The sequence below is a fragment of the Melopsittacus undulatus genome, chromosome 4 (genome assembly GCF_012275295.1).
Source record: "Melopsittacus undulatus isolate bMelUnd1 chromosome 4, bMelUnd1.mat.Z, whole genome shotgun sequence".
NCBI lineage: Eukaryota > Metazoa > Chordata > Aves > Psittaciformes > Psittaculidae > Melopsittacus > Melopsittacus undulatus.
Window position 1 is genome coordinate 83,853,799 of NC_047530.1, and position 17,812 is coordinate 83,871,610.

Genomic DNA, 17,812 nt, shown 5'->3' on the forward strand with positions numbered 1-17,812 from the left:
TTGCTAAGGCATAACACAAAACCCCTACTGCCATTCACTACTACAAATAATAATGATACAGCAAACAGCAAGTGAAAAGAATACAACACCCCACCAGCCACTGACCCATAACTCACTCCACCCTGCCTGGCCGAGCACCATGTGCTCCCTCCTCCATTTTCCTCCACAGCTCCAGCCTCTACCCCTCCAGCCTTCTCTTTCCCAGTATGCATCCTGGGCATCACGTGCTATGGTATGGAATACCTCATTGCCTAGCCTGGGTCAGGTGTCCTGTCTCTCCTTCCTCCCGGACTCCCCTCCTCCACCTGGCTGGAAAAAAACCTTGAACAAAAAACACCCTCAAAACATGCTCAAACCATGACACATATGTAAAGTATTTGGAATATGAGGTATGTCAGTCCCTGACATACCTCAGTTGCATAGAATTTAATATTTCCTGTTCAAGGATGATCTCTGCATAGAACTGCTCATTTAGGGAGCTCACCTAAACTGCTTTCTAAGGTGGAGTGTTTTTACTGTTGATATTGATTGTACAGAATTTCATTATATTTACATTGTTTCTCCATGGCCACTGGAGTTTTCTGTGTCACCAAAGGCAATCAAAGTAGGTGTCAATTCAAGTGCCATTGATCAATTGCAATGTGATTATAGATCACATCTTAAAAAGGAAACAAATCCCCTAAATTGTAGCCCTCGTGAAGGTGGGAGAACTTTACTGATGAATTGAAGATATCTATAAATTACTGGTTCTTATCAGGTAAGGATTATTAGTGTAGTGTACAATAACCAGATGAGTTCAATTTCTTGCAGGATTTTTTCCTTTTCATTTAATTCTGACTTCACAGCCAATCTCCCTTCTCACTGAGAGCATCGTGTGTTTTCTTATGACATTTATTATCAGGTTTATTAATTAATAGCAAGTTGGTCCCTCAGTTAATGAGCTCTTCTGTTTTCTTTGACCAGCCACTTTACCTTGCAGAATAACTAACGCAGGATTATGTCTTCATTTTAAAGTCCTCTTTCACTGATGTCACATTGGTGTTTCTCAGCAAAGAGGCCATCATGAAGTAAGCATTGAAAGTTACATTTCTCTGAATGCTTTGGGTCTATTTCTCTTTACAGTTTCATCGGTGTAATTTTAAAAACACAATTGCTCGATTATGTTTGAAAGTATAGAAATGAGAAGGCAATGAGTCAGCTCACATTGGCTGTTCCAGAAAGGATGATAAGACTCATGTTTCTACTCCTCAGCAATCAGTTTTCCCAGCAAATGTCCACTTTAAGTATTATTGATCTAGTAGTCTCCCAAACATGGATGGTAATTGTGTATACAGATGGACATCACTTGTCCATTCTCAGCTTACCCATGAAAGTCTATATATTTTGGTACCTACTTTCCTTGGGAAAATGAGATAACCGCAAGAAATGTGTAGTTGTTCCTTAATTTTTAAACTATTTATATGACATTTATACACTAATATGTTTTCATTCTCTAGTGACTTTCCAGAGGGAAGACCCTGGCTTACCAAAATTGCAGAGTAAATAAATCACAAAAGAACAGGACCCTGGATAAGCTAATTGAGAGAGTAAGGAAGAAGTAAGGTTAGGAAATGACCACTGCATGCACAATTACTGCAGCTTTTTGGTTAGGGAGTACAAAAGCATTGTTGTTTGTATATCCATGATACCAGAAAGGAACAGGCTGAATGCAATTTGCACAGCTATGCAGAGCTCATTGTTTCGTCATCAAAGACAAACTCCTGAGAAATATATAACAGAAAGCATCCCAAACCTGGCTACATGCAATTTACTCAATATCTATCGCATGTGCCTTTCCCAGGATATACATGTGAAACTGTTATATGTCTATGCCAAAATTTATATGCTCTGCTATCTTCACTGATAACTGATTGGTTCCTGGCACACAGCCTCTATGCAGCAGGTTGTCTTTTGGTTTAATATGCAAGTTTTTTGTTGTTTCTCTTTCCTATTTTGCTGCTTTTATAGCTTCAGTCACTTCTGCAAGCTGCTCTCTGGAAAAGGGGCAGGGAGAAATAGTGCCAGACTCCTACACCTGTAGTGGTAATAGTCCCTTCTTAAAGAATTCTTTTAACTCCTTATTTTAGTTCTTTGTTTTTGGCAAGATTTTGACATCAGAGATTGCTCTAATGCCAGAAAACAGTCTGCAAGAACGCTCACAGCAAAAAAGCATGCTTAAAGTTTGAAAGCCAGAAAATATTATGGGGTGGGTTTTTTGTTTTATATGTAGTTTTAAATCCAGACAGCCTGGATTTCGGGCTCTCTTGTGGGACAAATTAATTTGATTTATTTTGGTGTGGGCTGGATCTAGCTCCAGTTTGGACAGACCTGCCAACTCTTTTGCATTGGTCAGGCAGACAAGGGTGAGTCTGGGCTTGCTTGGAGCCAAAGCAAAGACACATGGTCAGGGTCAGCAGTATGCATTGTTCCTTTGTGTCTTTCTGTAAAAAGCCATGTATGTCCTTCAGTTTGACTTCCTAAACTTCCTTGGAGTTGGAATGGATTTGGCATTTATCATTTACATAGTTTTCCCCCTGACCAGAATGATTGGAAAAAAATTCACATTCCCACCAGTCCTTCTTAGATACATAAAAAAAGTCAGAAGTCCCTCCTCCTTAATAACCCAAAATCTCATTTAGGCCACTTGGATTTCTTTTTTATGCTCAACAGCCAGAGGCATCTAAGTTGGCTTGCAATGATGGAGTAATAAAATTGCTTCCACTTATCTGAAAGACATCTGTAATGTGTTCCACCACATCTATAATGCTCCACCTATAGTTTGGCTAGTAGCCACTGAATATCTATATTTATTTTGCTTTCCCCAAATAGTTTTTCTTCCCAAAAAGCTATTTATTACTCCTGTTTCCAGTGAAGAATTAATCTGAATAAATACAGCCTGATGAAATAGGAAAATCTTTTAACTCAGGATGTTAAGAGGAAGAAGGTAGCAAGTTTTTCATGTTTAAAATAAAAGAGTACTGAGCTTACAGCTAAGTTCCAATAACTGAGATTGCAACTCATGCTTGTAAACTGCAAATCTGGAAAGGTCATGGAAAAAACTTTTCCTTGTATGACTGGTGCAGTCTTCCACTTCTCTTGGTGATTTCAGGATCTTAATTTCTTCTCATTTCCTGCATTGACAGTGAAGAAGGTATCACAGGCACCAATGTGAAGCTCACTGACTATGATGGAAAGTATGGTGCCATTTTTCTCAGAAGACCCTGAGTGCAAGCAGGGTCACACTCTCAGTGGGGCATTCCTAGGAGCACACTGCTAATGCAGACAAAGTTGCAACCACAAACGTTGAGAGTATGTAATGGAGATGTGCATCTCCCAGCTAAGTCCCCCAGGCAGTTCTAACCTCTGGTAACACTCATTTGAGAGCAAACATGGGAAAATCAAGTAAAGGCAGGGTTCTGCAGTTTATATCTTTGCAGTGAGCCTTGCTCTTGTCATGCAGTGGCTCTGAAAATGGCAGCCTGCACGTTGACACCAGTGGCTCTGTGAGCCATCTGGTCTCTTGCTTCTTTCTCGGTTTTAACTGTTACCAGTTTCACTTGGTATGGTCTTGCAGAGTGAACTTCTCAAACACTGATGCAGGTTTGGTTTACATTTTTGGCTACTTTGGAAGAGGGGCAGAAGGACTTCTGCCTTTTGCTGTAAAGAAACAAAAAGCTCACATTTTTTCTGGACTTTTGGTTTTATAGGGATTTTGTGTGCATTTAATTTGATTTTTTTTTGTTTGTTATTATCACATCATTTTTGTACATACACGACTTCTCACTTTCTTGAGCAAGTGGGAGCCAGCATGGCTGATCTTAAGACAGAGCACTATCAAGGTGCACAACAGAGTCCCATTTCCCAGGGGAGAGCTGTGCCAGCTGATGTGTCACAGAAGTGCCAGGGTTCATTTGAAACAATAGGTGATTTCCAATACAAAACGAATCTCTGAAAAGACCATATAAGTTTAGGATGGAGTGTATAATTTTACTGTTGGAGTTGGGGTTTTTCCATGACTGTAGGAAAAGGAAATATTTTAACCTCTGCTCTGTCTGATGCCCTGCTGTTCTGGAGAACATTTTTTGCATGGGTAAGGCTAAGACTTTAGCCTGTTGCCATGGTCATCCCCAGAGAGCAAGAGTGACGTCCTGTTGAGACCTGAGTTAGTCTGGAAGCAGCTTGCAGCTATTGCTGGACCAGTCGCTGGGCTGTCACTCAACACAATGATCTGTGTGGGCCACTTTACCCTCCTTTAGGTTGGCTTTGCTGCCCTTGCTCACATTGGTGCTGCTTTACCTAGACATGCTGCCTGACTGTGGTCACTCTGCCACTGCTGCATACTTGTCCTCACCTTGCTGTGGTTTGTCCTTTTGTTGTTGCTGTTATTAAACTCAGGAGGGAAAGAGCATTGTGAGATGTCCTCTGGAAGCTGAAATCCTGTGCATACATAGGGCAAGTAGATGAGAAAGCACATAGAGGACCTTCTTGTCATCCCATCCCCAAGTACCTATAGCTGGGAAAGAGAGACTGGGAGTATCTTGATGCCATGTCTATTTTAAGAGCTTCTAGATGAACTTAGTACTATGTTTATACCACTGGAGCTGGAAAGTAACTTTCGAACTCTCAGTGCTGTCAGGGAACTGACTTCTGAACAGATGTCCAAGTGCAAAAATTAATTAATCTACCAAACTGCTTGAGAGAAGCTTCCACCCTAAATATACTCAAACAACATCTGAACATAGTTTGGGTGGTCCTGTTTGAGCAGGGGGTTGGACAAGATGACATCCAGAGGTCCCTTCCAACCTCAACCGTTGTATGATTCTGTGAAAACATAGTTTGGTGTTAAGGGCTCAACCCAGCCCTTCAAGTGAGAATTTTGTCATCTTCATTCCAATCTATCCTTTATCTTCTTCCTTGTTCATAGCATGACTTAATGACATGCGACACCAATAGCAGTATTGGTATGGTATTGTAAAGTAACAGTATCACCCTGGGACACTGTCTTTACTGATTAGCCTAGTGAAATCACAAAGGCAAACTGTCTATAGCAAGTGGCTTTTGCTTGTTACACCTTTGCTTGTAAATGCTTGTATTTAGTAAACAATTATTATTTTATTATGGTACATTAACTTCTTCTTCTCTTATAGGTAGCATTTGTTGCAGTAAAATACCATGCTTTGATTTGCATGCAGTTAGATGCACTTTCTGTTTTTAATAAGTCATTAAAAACTCACCGAGTCTGGGGTTTTGCTCTGTTTCTCATGCAGTGCCTGTGGTGTTCAGTTTCCAGTAACACATGGTGTTTATATTCATGACTGGCATTACCGTTGTGATGGTGATAGGGTTTGTGTTTCTTGAAATTACTTGATTTATGTTGTGGCTGTCGTGCATGGCACGCACATGTCTCGAAATAGAACACGACTGGTTTTTTGCTTTTACATTAGAAGCACTTATCAATTAATTTAACATTTTGAATAATCCTGCATTTGCAGGAAAACCTGGCTGTGTCGTGTCACTCCTTTGATAACTCTATTAGCTTCAGACTTTTAAGGCTGCACTTCACAATCATTTTCTGTAAGTGTGTTTGGTTTCAGATGTCTCATGTGGGTTTCCTGCTTCCCTCCTGGTTCTTAGCTCTTCCTACTCCTTACATTGTTCTTTGCTTTCTGCTGAGATGTCTTCCCTTCCTGCACTCTTGCTAAGAACCTTCTCCTTTGCTGTCCAAAAGATCCTGTGATGCTTCTGCCGGAGGGTATGTTAGCAGTGTAGTCACATCACCTGAATTACAGGAGCTAGTTTCAAGTGACTCACAGCAGGATGGACCTGAGCAGAGACTGTGAAAGAAGCCCAAGCTGGGCAGGCTAAAGCTGGGTTGTTGCACTGAGGCTCCTACTGGTACCTGAGGTACCTGTCCATGTGTATCTGAACTATTCTGTGAATGCATTGCAGACCAAAAAAATGGGAAGGCTGAGCTCAACATTTTGGGAATTTCTGCTTCATAGCTCTGCATCTCAGTTGCTCCTCTCTCCATTTCACCTCACTCTGCCTTTGCAACTACGTGAAACACAGTGCAAAAAGCATCCAGACATCCGTCTCGTGGAGGTCTCTCAGCCTACAGTTGTGGTGGTGGTCATGCTAAGGGTCAAGCTCAGGCAGAAACTGGCATCCCAGTGGCAGCAGCAGCTACAGCTGTATGCCCAGAATGCCCTCTGATGCCCATCTGCCCCCGGGTCTTGGAATCAGCAGGAGCAAGTGGCATAGGTATACTCCAGTCTGTGTATTCACCTTTCCTGCTTGTCTGTGTGGGGCTTGGGCAAGAGCAGGCAGGTATCAGACTGGTCCAAAGCAGAGAGGAGGATGGCAGAATCTGGAAGCTATTAAAGCTCCCTTTCACCTTTCTTCCCTGTCAGTGTCATGAGACATGTAGGGCAACAGCCACAAAACTGAACTTCCCTTGTACAGATATGAAATCTTGAGCCAGACCTTGCTGGAAATAGGAGTTGAAATAGGAGCTTAGGAAAGTATTGGCTTCTACTGCACAATACAATCAGTATTACTTTTCAACCAAAAATAAACAGAAATAATAATAAAAACCATATAAAATTAATAACTCTCCTTTTCTTGTCTCTCTTTCCCAGAAACAATTTTTTTGTCTTTTTTGAGGTCAGACCCTGGTTACTGTTGGACAAAACCCAATCAGATGGTAAATCTGAAGGCAATGACAGAGTGGAAAATATATCAAGAGCTCTGAAGCCATTACAACATTTTGATGACATGCTAAACTGGTTTTTCCACAAAGCAGTAGCCTTCCAGATGAAGTTACTGGGGCCCAGGACTGATAATAGTTGCTGATGCCCAGGCTGCAGATTGTGTGGTCAATCTTTTCCAGTCAGCTTCAGCTAACAGTACTTCTAAACCACTGCCTTAGTTATGATATTTTATAGCTATAATAATTGTTTCATTTGACCTTTTGTTGACCACTATCATTTACTGCACATTTTGGCACAAGGAAGACCTATTACTGGTATTGTGCTCCCACCAGCAAGGAAATGCCTTGCCCTCTGAAGACTGATGGATAGTTGGCCTGAGTTGTGCCTTTCCTCACAATCATCCATCACCATCATCCTTTAATGAAATCTTTTCATTGCTAAGGGTAGTCTGACATGAAAGACTGAAGTGTGGAGTGAGGACTTAAGGGTAGTGGTGAAGATGTTTGTTTAAACTCTAAGGCTCCTAGGTTAGACAATATGCACAGGCAGGACTGGGAGATGCTCCTGCAACCTCACTGTATGCATGCTGTGTGTGTAAGGAGTTATAGGGGCTTTATTTTTGAAGAAAAACTCCGACTAAACACAAGATGAGGATCTTGTGCTATTCCCTGATGTTTATGGTATGAGAAACCTACATTTTCCTAGTTGCTTCTGAGGTGCTGGGTATTTTGCAGGCAGAAGGGTGAATTTAAGGGTTACTAGGGCTAATAACAAAAGGAACAGAAATGGCATAGCACAACACCATGTACACGAGTCTCCATTTCTCCTTTGTGGGTCATTAGCAGAGTTTGGAACAATGATAAGCCTAGTTGTTGGCTCTGCTGCTGGAACTGTAATGCCAGCAGGAGTGTGTGGAGGGAACAGATTAGACAGGAGGAGTAAAATGATTTAGTGGCCTTCAGAGTTCTCTACTGAGAGCAGAGGAGAGAGGCTTCAGGCTGAGCCCCTGTTTACAAGAGCCCTTTTCTCTGACACTCATGTGCTATTCTTTCTCCAGTCTCCCGCTATGCATGCGTCTTTTCCCCTCACTGTCTTCAGTTCCCAAATCACTGCTCTGTCCTCTGCCATCTCCCACATGGTCTTTTCTGTACTCTGATGAGGTTTTCCACTCCCTGCAGCCCATGTGTCCCAGGCAGTGTCTTCCAATAGCTTGTTTAATAGTGTTGCTATCTGGCTGCAAAGCAGGTCACACAGCTGTCTGAAGCCTGTAATGGAATATGCTTAGGTGCTTCAAGAGGTTCATGTATTATTTGGTTAGCTGACATGGAAGAGGGGTGAGGGAATGGACCATGCAGGTAGATAGCTTCATGTTAATCACAAAGTGTGCAAAAACTGAGTCATGCAAAGGACCTAACATGCTGTCAATTCTAGGTAGATCTTCATATAAAGAGGAAAAGGCATGCCAAATGAAGCTCTTCCCCTTATTGCCAAGTGTTATGTCTGTGCTCAAAAGTGAGAAGAGACTTGCAGCATTTAAGAATATAGTTGCAGTTTATTGCTTTGCTTTAGATAAAATCAAACTTCTTTTTCCTTGACTTCACTCTGAAAAGTTATCAAACTGGCTTTGCTGAAATTGGTTCATGCATTCCTCTTTCCTCAAACAAAATGCTCATTCCGAGGAGCATCTCATGTAGTAAATGTTGGCTTCCTAATAGGGGTATCAGTGTTAACTTCCCAGTATTGCTACTGGCTCACGTGCAATGCATTTCAATTTCCATCGTGCAACCTTTCCAAGTTTTATTCTCATAATAAACCCTTTTGTAGTGCTTATAATAGTGCCGTCCTTGGAAGTGCAAAACAAGGATCAAGACGAAGGAGGCAGCTGCTGAATTTGAACAAAGAGCAATGTGCTGGCCACCCATCGAAGGTTACAAGTTTGAGAAAATGTTTTAATCAAGTAGTTTCAATTTGAAAAGGCATAAATCTGTGGGTAGGATAGATCCATAGGTTTTTGCTGATTATTTCATTTGCCTGGTTGAAAATACTGCCATGATTTAACTTCTAGGAATGTATGATCTATTTATCTAGCATGATAGTAATGGGAATGTTTATTAGGATGCTATGCTAACACTAATTTTTGTGATCCAGGCATAAGGAGGAAGTTTAGGGCATCCTTGTGTAGTATTTTCAGATATACCTATTACTATGTGAATGTCAGAGCAGCAATTGTTCTTTATTCCTCCTGTTAGAACACATGGCTATGAGAAATTTGGAATTTGCCCTGTGCTGGTAGAGGAACATTCTTGCAACAGGAATTTTGTTACTGCCACAAGAATTGGAGACATTTCCTATTTGAACTTCACATATTAACACATACTTAAGTTGCTTACCAAACAATACAGATATCTCTTAAGATTTTAGTTTATTTCAAATGTATTTCTTTTGAAGGTTTACTTTCATTTGTAAATAGGTAAAATTTTGATTTATTTTTTGTGCATGGTCTCAAGTGTTTAAAAAATGGGAAAGTATATTTTGATTCAGGCATCACTGTATTCCTATCTTGCTTTTTTTCTTGCACATTTTAGCTTCTGTCTTGCTTACAAAGAAACATTTAATACAATATGTTTGGTTGATGATTTATTGGAGTTGAAATGCAGAAGGAAAATAAGAAAAGCATGCCAGAATCGAAATGTGTTTCAGGATTTCTACAAAAAAAAATGCTTGTGAAAACATTTTTGTTGTCTTTGCTTTCTGTCTGAAGACATTGAAGGGGATTCCAACTGGAAACAGCCTCTGCAAGTTGCTAAAATATGTTGGAGTTTTATTTAAAAATAAATAAACTAATCCAAACTGCTTGCTATTTACACTTCTAATTTCTCTTCCTATTCAAGTACATCTTGATGCAATAATCAACTTCAAAGAAGAAATCAATTACTTGATAAACGTTCCAATATACAAGTATAGCTTATGAATTTTATATTTATAAAAATGTATGTGCATATATACACTTTATCTTAAATCTACATAGACATAGTCTGGTGCTTGTTTTACTGAATAGTTTTAAATTCAGCATAATGGCTGTGTGCAATTCAGATCAATGTTTTCCATGTTCTAATTATCAGTGAGACAGAATCTTTTTCTAGTTAAAAAAAAGAAATAATCTTTGCAGAACAACATTAAAATTGATTAATTGAAATCAAAGAATCATTATTAATACTTGTGATTCAAATAATTGTGCTTTCAAGACAGTCCATTCTGCCTTCAGAGGGCTTTCCCAGTCCATCCTGGATGGATGAGAGTGATTCCATATCTCTGTTGCAATAGCAGGGGATTGCCTCTGCTGGCAAGGACTGCACTCATTTTTTGGCTGAAGGTTGGGTTATGCCTGCTTGCAGACTTGCTGAGGGGAGCTCCTGAGCACTATAGGTGTGTATTTTTATAGTGTTTCAGGGGCTAAGCCAGCTGGAAGGTGTGGTACAAATGGAAGGTTTAGTTTCTCTAGTTCTTTAGAAGCCAAGGATTAAAAAATAAGCAATGAGTGACAAGCAGGTACATGAATAGAGTAAGTCAGAGTAGTTATCCTTCTCCAGAGAATGAAAGCCTGATGGTAAGTCTTCCTCAGGACAGTGAGTGTGTTAGGGCATGGCAAGCCAGCCCTGCTGCACCAAAGCCTTCGCCCTGGTAACACTCAGTGCCATTGTGCCTGGCTTTGTGCATTTATAACATTGCAGGCACGTGCTACCAGGCAGGGTGCTACCAGTCATGGGGTTGAGCTATGTGCATGGAAGCGGAACACCAAAGCTGAGGTCAGCAAATTAAGGATATTCACTAGAGAGGAGCTTTATTTTGTGGCTGTACTTTGACAGCAAGGGAAGCAAGCAGAGGTGTGTGGTTTTCTGCAGTAGAGTTAAGACACAGGTAATGTTATTGAGCCGAGAGGCTCAGGAATGTGAACAAAATGGGTAAGTGTTGATTTTATAGCTGGACTAATCCAGTCATTGTATAGGATTGCTTTGTTGTTTACGATGGCTGATAGCATTATCATGGGAGTTATACAGCTCCTGGTGTTCTGTAAATTTTTTGGACATGGGGCAGGGATAGGGGGATGAAAGGACTGTTCGATTTTCTTGCCCTTTCTAATCTTTGGAGCAGATGAGATTGTGCCCCTCAGGGCTTTAGATGTGATAGAGGTTGTATCATAAGGTGGCATTAGGGGTGCTGATCTCCTTGCTTCCTTAGGTCTGGGACACCCCTACATGCCTCCACATACCCCAGAACTTGCAGAAATATCAGCAACAAATTTTGTGATGTTTTCTTCATTTTTTTTTCTCTCTCTCTTTTTTCCCAAGCATCCTCTTTGCAGACATAGAGGGTTTCACAAGTCTGGCCTCCCAGTGCACTGCTCAGGAGCTGGTCATGACGCTGAATGAGCTCTTTGCCAGATTTGATAAACTAGCAGCTGTAAGTTTTCTACTGTAATTCTGATTTTTTTCTTTATCTTGTTGCAAGAATGACATACTGTTCTGGTTCACTGGGTTTCTGTAAATATTCACTGCCCTAAAAGGCAAGCTATTGCAAGCATGAATATGGACTGAATAATTCTCTGTCCTTCACTATTATTATTTTGTTAATTTATTTATATTTTAGGAGAACCACTGTTTACGTATCAAGATCCTGGGTGATTGCTATTACTGTGTGTCTGGGTTGCCAGAAGCAAGAGCTGACCATGCACACTGCTGTGTTGAAATGGGAATGGATATGATAGAGGCTATCTCGTAAGTACCATATTCCCCATGGAGAATTTTGGAACAAATAGCAAACAGATTCTCTTTCCCATTAGGTCTTCCTTATATTAGTAGCAAGGTAGCCAAACCATGGAACTGATGCCAGCAAAAAAGTGAGACCAGCTGGAACAAGAAAACAAAATAAGTAAAGGTTTGATGGCAGAAGGACAGACATTTGGGTCCATTACAGCCACAGGGATATAAGAGCTCAATCTCCTGATGAGAAAGGCAAAGGTTATTGTAATTACTGGAAGTCTCATTCCCAAATGAGGATTCCAGTGAATTACAGAAATATGAAATCAGAGGATTAATAATAACTCCATTAAATTTCAGTCACTCTTCACTTACTTGTCTTTAAACCAGCTTTTTACTCACCCTACAATTCCTCTGTCTTGTCTGGTTTCAGAATCTTGTCTGGTACATCTGCCACATCCTTTCCCATGTGTCCCTAGGCCAAAAAGGTCAGGTTGAAGGCTTTCTTATTTTAGCTAAATGAATTATTGAATAAACCCATGAAGTTGGTCTGGCACAGACTGGGACAGATCAGTGATGCTTTTTCCTTTATTTCCACTTACTTACTCATCTTTACTTTTTTCTTTTAAAATCTGTTCTGAAGCTTTGCCTGCCCCTGAGGTCAGGTTAGCAATCCTGTGTTTGTCCAGACTACACCTGTCGTTACAGAGTAGCAAATATGAGACTCATATTACTTGGGGAATTGTGGACAATATTGAATATTTTTTGCATCAAACATGAGCTCTCACAGGCTAATTCTGTCAGAATTCAGAGAGGAAAGAATTATTTGGTCATCTTGAGTGTAGGCAAGCTTAAGCACAAAATTAAGTCAGTTTTGGATGGTAAGTGGGTTGACCTTAATATCTACATCATCCCTGCTGTGCAGAGACTCTGCTTCTTTTTCCCTTCTATTTTTTTTTTTGTTTTGTGAAAGCATCTTCTAAAGTGTCAGTGGTATCAACAAAGAAGTAGATGTCTATGCAGTTCTCTCATTCCATTCAGTAACTTGATGGAGTTTCTACTGCTTTGTGATAAAAACTAGAGCTGCCTATTTGCTGAGGTTGATACATAATGTAAATGAATACACACCCCCACTTTTCAGCCCCATTTTCATAACATAGATAGTTTGAAAACCAGTGTTTTCACCCAGAAGACCCCATTGAGCAGCATTCCCTTGCTTTGTATACAGTGTGCACTGTCAGGACTTCCTACCATTATTTTCCTGGTTCTAAACTCTGTTACTTTGCAACAGTCTCCTTTTGGGCATTGTATGCAAAATGCAAAACAAAAGGAGTTTCAAGTAACTTGTTTTCAGTAGCCCTTGAAAGGATGCTATTAAGTGGCAGGTGACAAGGTGTCTTGTCAAACACATGAAGCAGCAAATCTTAGCCACCATCCCTACAAAAAATGTACGGTGTACATTGCCCAGAAAGTTTTCACTTTCTGCGGTAGTGGGCCTGGTGAAATCTGGAGACCTTGACACATTGCTGTGTAACCCCCCACGAGGCTGAGTAACACCAGGATGTCTAGACTTCATTGATTAACTGCAACCCACCTTTCCTTGAAATTAGCATGGAGTTGAAGTGCACTCAGTGTTTGTGTACAAATAGCTCTTCAGCAGTCTTTAAAACTTGTTTCCCACTTGATGAATGATGAATGCATTTGACAATCTTATCTCTTAATAAGTCTGGAAGGTGACTCTGTTCTCACTACCTCTGCTTCCCCCCTACCTTTTCCTCCCCTAAGGATCAAGGTAAGAGGTTTCGTAATTAAGGTACCCAATAGCTACTGAACATTTGATTGCAGGCTTCACCAGCACTGGATCCTCCCCGCAGGCTGATTTCATCTGTGTACAATAACAGCAGGGAATGTTACCCCAGATCAGAAAGATAGAATTATATTCACTGTACTGCTGGTATAAACGAACTAAAAAAAAAATAAGGAAGGTAACAAGGGATATTTCATTTGTCTATAAAGGATAATGAAACACATTTGTTTGCTGCAAACTCTAAGGGAAGTCACCTTCTCATCAACAACTCTGCTGGGAGAAGTTCCCTGGTCTTGTGTCACTAACTTGTCAGTGGCTTGGCAGAGGATGCAGTAGGGTTTATAGCACTCATGCAACATGTTTTTCTTTCCTCCCCAGTGTTATACCCACACTGCAGCTGCTGTTGCCCTTGCAAGGCTTATGGCTGCAGCTGCATTTTTATTATCCCAGTTCTTATTACTTTCCTAAGTGTCATGATTAGAACTCTTTCAGCTTGTAAGCCTGTGGCATCTTACCCGTATGCGGCTTCCCTTCCCTGGTAGAGAATCTGCTGCTTGTTTATAAAAATGATGAATGTCATTTCAGTGAGTAGGTAATAAAATGTAAGATAAGGATTGTAAGGAAAAAGAACTGTAAGAGGGCAAGAGCTGTTTCAGAAGGTGTCATCTTGAACAGTCTTTTAAAGGGCCTATTACACTGTAAAGAGTGAACTAGAGTCCAGAATTGTTCTATCATTAATCTTTCTTTTTCATTAATAACTAAAGTATAAATATTAGATCTGTGTTCATGTCAGGAAGTTGGGAGGACTTACCCATCCACAAGATGTTATCTAGAAAGGACCAGATGAAGCTGAAAAACAAAGAGGTTGAAATCTGATAGGTATAAAGTACAACTTCATACTGCAAGGAACTAATAAAGGAAAGGGCTGTGTTACGTGATGCAGGTGAATTTGCCCGTGAAACATGGACATTCTGGGAATGATGTGATCAGCAGTAACGAGAAGCAGAGTCGTTCTAATGGCTTCATCAAGACTTTCCCCTACCCACATTCCTAAATATATTTTTCATGTGAACAGTTCTTGAAGTTAACTTTTGCCCTAAAAGGGCAAAACCCACAAAGTATTTCAGCAGTCATTTTGGGAGTAAGCAAAGCATCCAAAACCTCATTAAAGTCAGAGCTGGGAGTATTCGTAGCTGCCTGTTTGGAGTGACTCTAATAGATGTGGTTCTCTGTTTTTGCTGCTCTGACTGCAGCTGTAAGCCTTATTCAAGCTTTCCAGCTGCAGTGGGGTATTTCACATACGTATTATATTTCATCCGTGGAAGAGCTGATGCTTGGTGCCATACAGATAAATTAAGATCTCTGAAATAATTTCCTTTTTTGCTTTGCAACATGCACCTCCTGATGAGGCTAAATGCTGGCAGGTTATGTCCAGCTTTGGTATGGAAATCAGAGACCAGCACTTTATTCCCTGTGCTGCCTGAAAGAGGTTTTTTTTAATAAGTTAACTTGACTGTGAGTTCAGAGTACATGGATTAACTCCAAGGGCTCCCCTTTCTAATTGGGTCTCTTCTTGACCAGCCAGGCCAACCAAGAGTAGTACACCTGGTCTGGTTTTGTTTGGTTATCCTTAATGTGGATGAGCAGCACCATGTGTATGCGTGAATAATTTATGGGTTATTATGGATTTTAGTGTTCTGGATGCAAGTTTGTGCCACTGACTACAACCATGGTTCTTAGGGATGTCCTTTTTTTTCATATATTTCTTTTCAGACTAGTCCGGGAAGTGACAGGAGTAAATGTTAACATGAGGGTTGGAATCCACAGCGGGAGAGTTCATTGTGGGGTCTTGGGCCTTAGGAAGTGGCAGTTTGATGTGTGGTCCAATGATGTTACACTAGCCAACCACATGGAAGCAGGGGGCAAAGCTGGGTAAGTTGCTTCTTCGAAGATTTCTTGTTAATACAAGTGTTGTTTTGTGTCTGACATGTCACAATGAGGTTCAGAAAGTCTGTTGTAAAATGAACTGCAGATGTAGTGTTTTAAGCATGTACAAATGTTACCAAGGTTATTCTGTTCCATGTGTACATGTCACTAGTTACAGAAAGTCTATAAAATCCCAAAATGGCAATATTTTTCTGTGGTAAGAACTGAATTCCTTCTCTGGGAAATGAAGTTGATAGATGCAACAGAAATCAGCATTTCTTTGCAAACACTAACAGAGCTGGTCATGGTTACAAAGAGGTGTGACTGTATGTTAGCAGTGTTTGCTGGACAGCATCCCAGCTGTCTATGGATAGTAGAATCATAGAATACAATAGAGTCATATTGTATGAGTATCCATATGTATGAATATGTATTATCTGAAGTGTTGTTTCAGACCAGCTTTTTGTTTTGAATCATTCATGTCAGGGAGCAGAACTGGTCCTTGTTTCACCACTGTATGGACCATCTGAGTTGCTGCTAAGTTGACTCTGTAAGATAATTTCTATGTGCCTTTCCATCTTTTCTCTGCTTTGGAAAAAAACATAGAACTATGGTACTTGATGGGATACCTTTACAAGGTACTCTTGTGATACAGTGATTAATGTGATACAACAAAAAAGATAAATGCTTCAGTATATGCATGTGTCTGCTGAGTTGACAAGTCCTTGGTGAAGGACCTGTCTTTGCCAAAATATGTATCTGCTGTATGTTAGAGCAAAATGAATAAAAGAATGAGTGCTTTATATCTAAGGAGGTGCTTACAAATCTATGTGTAAGATGTTTAATGTGAACACCTCTCTAAGAAGATAGATAGCTCCTGGCCTGCTTCCTTTGAAATAACTGAAACTCCCATACTACATTTGTAAGAGAAATGGCATGGCTAAATAAATGGGGATTTATTGCTTGTTTGTTCCAGTACATTGAACCTGTCACTGAGAGGAACTGACTTTTTAGGTGATAACTTTTCAGAGCCTACAAAACTGGCTTGTCTTTTGTCTCATTCAAGGCGCATCCACATAACAAAAGCAACCCTGAACTATCTCAATGGAGACTATGAGGTGGAGCTGGGCTTTGGAGGAGAACGCAATGCTTATCTCAAAGAGCACAGTATTGAGACCTTCTTGATTGTACGGTGCAGCCAGAAACGGGTAAGACCAAACAGACTAATGCAGTTTTAGATTCTTTTAATAACTAGATAGTCTTCAACTCACCAAAGCAGAGTGAACACCAGCCTTTTTAGATGGGTGGGTTGACTGCATGACAAAAATTCCTGTTTCTCTCTCCGCTTCCTGAGCTTTTGATTGCATAGAAGGGAGTTTAGACACCTTCTGCATAACGTTTCTGCAACAAGTACTTTTTAATTTTATCAAAGAAACTCTCCTGGGTTTTCAAATAATTTTAAAGAATGTTTTTAATATAAATGTGTATTTTTTCAATTAAATTTGATACTTGTACAAGTTCTTAAAGCAATATATTAAAGCCACAAAGATTTCTGTCAGATTACAGTCAGAGGTGTTTTTGTCCACCTGCTCACCATTATTGCCATGACCGTAAAGATTAGAGCAGTTCTTATCACTACTTTTCTGTTTCTGAAGATGGGAAAATCTGGCCCACTGTAATGATGGATGTATCAGTGTGATGAGATCATACTTACTGCTATGACACAGGTCAGGCTGCACAAAATAAGGCTATTAGGGCATTACTGACTTGAACTCGAGTCAAACACAAGTGAACTCCAGCCAATATATCTTCTTTATGTGATACTGCCAATAACATAAAATAGGCTGGCATTATCACTAGCTTGCATTCTTTTAAATAATGATAGACTGTAATATTAGAAAATTATCTTTTTGATCATCTAGTTGAGTCTAGCCAATAATATTTCTCTAAGTAATTTCTGTACTATAGACACTACTTTGCTATGGGCAAGCATATGAAGAATGGCCTAAATTGAAGATTATTTCAAATCTAATTGAAATTCATTTCAAAGTCTAAGACCAACTAAACCTTCCCACAGCTGTAAATATGACTACCGTGAGATAAAATGAATTAGTGTTAGTGACATGTTCCAGTAGCATGGTTGATTTAAATAACACTAACACTTATACAGAGGAGTGTTGCCTCATTTCATGAGAGAATGGATGCCTTGAATCTCCTTAATGGATATTATGTAAAAAATCTCAAGGAAAATCCTGTATCATCTGCTAAAGAGAGAAGATAATGTTTTGGTTTCTATCTGCTCATAAGATAAATCTCATTAACAATTGTCAATCTTCAAATGAGGATTAGAGTTTGCAGTGCAAGTTTATTGTTTTCTAACCACCACTGCCTGTCAGTGGGCCAGCTGGTTGTTATATCTAAACCACTTTTTTGCTGGGAAGATTTAAGGACATAAACCAAAATACTGTTATGGCCAGGCCCCATCTCCTGGGGTAGAGAAGCTATACCAGCTTCTTAAATCATGCACTTAGCAAGCTGTATGCACGGAGAGCTGAAGGTTTCACTGGAGTGAA

General features: G+C 40.1%; 1 protein-coding gene across 1 annotated transcript in view; it reads left to right on the forward strand.

The window, feature by feature from the left end:
• The window catches only part of ADCY5 (adenylate cyclase 5), a 221,565-nt gene that overhangs the window by 148,475 nt on the left and 55,278 nt on the right, over positions 1–17,812 (forward strand). Inside the window, exons 4-7 of the mRNA XM_005153796.4 lie at positions 11,099–11,210; positions 11,397–11,524; positions 15,087–15,245; positions 16,306–16,447. Of these exons, the coding sequence (XP_005153853.3) occupies positions 11,099–11,210; positions 11,397–11,524; positions 15,087–15,245; positions 16,306–16,447 (541 nt within the window). The remainder of the gene's footprint in view (positions 1–11,098; positions 11,211–11,396; positions 11,525–15,086; positions 15,246–16,305; positions 16,448–17,812) is intronic.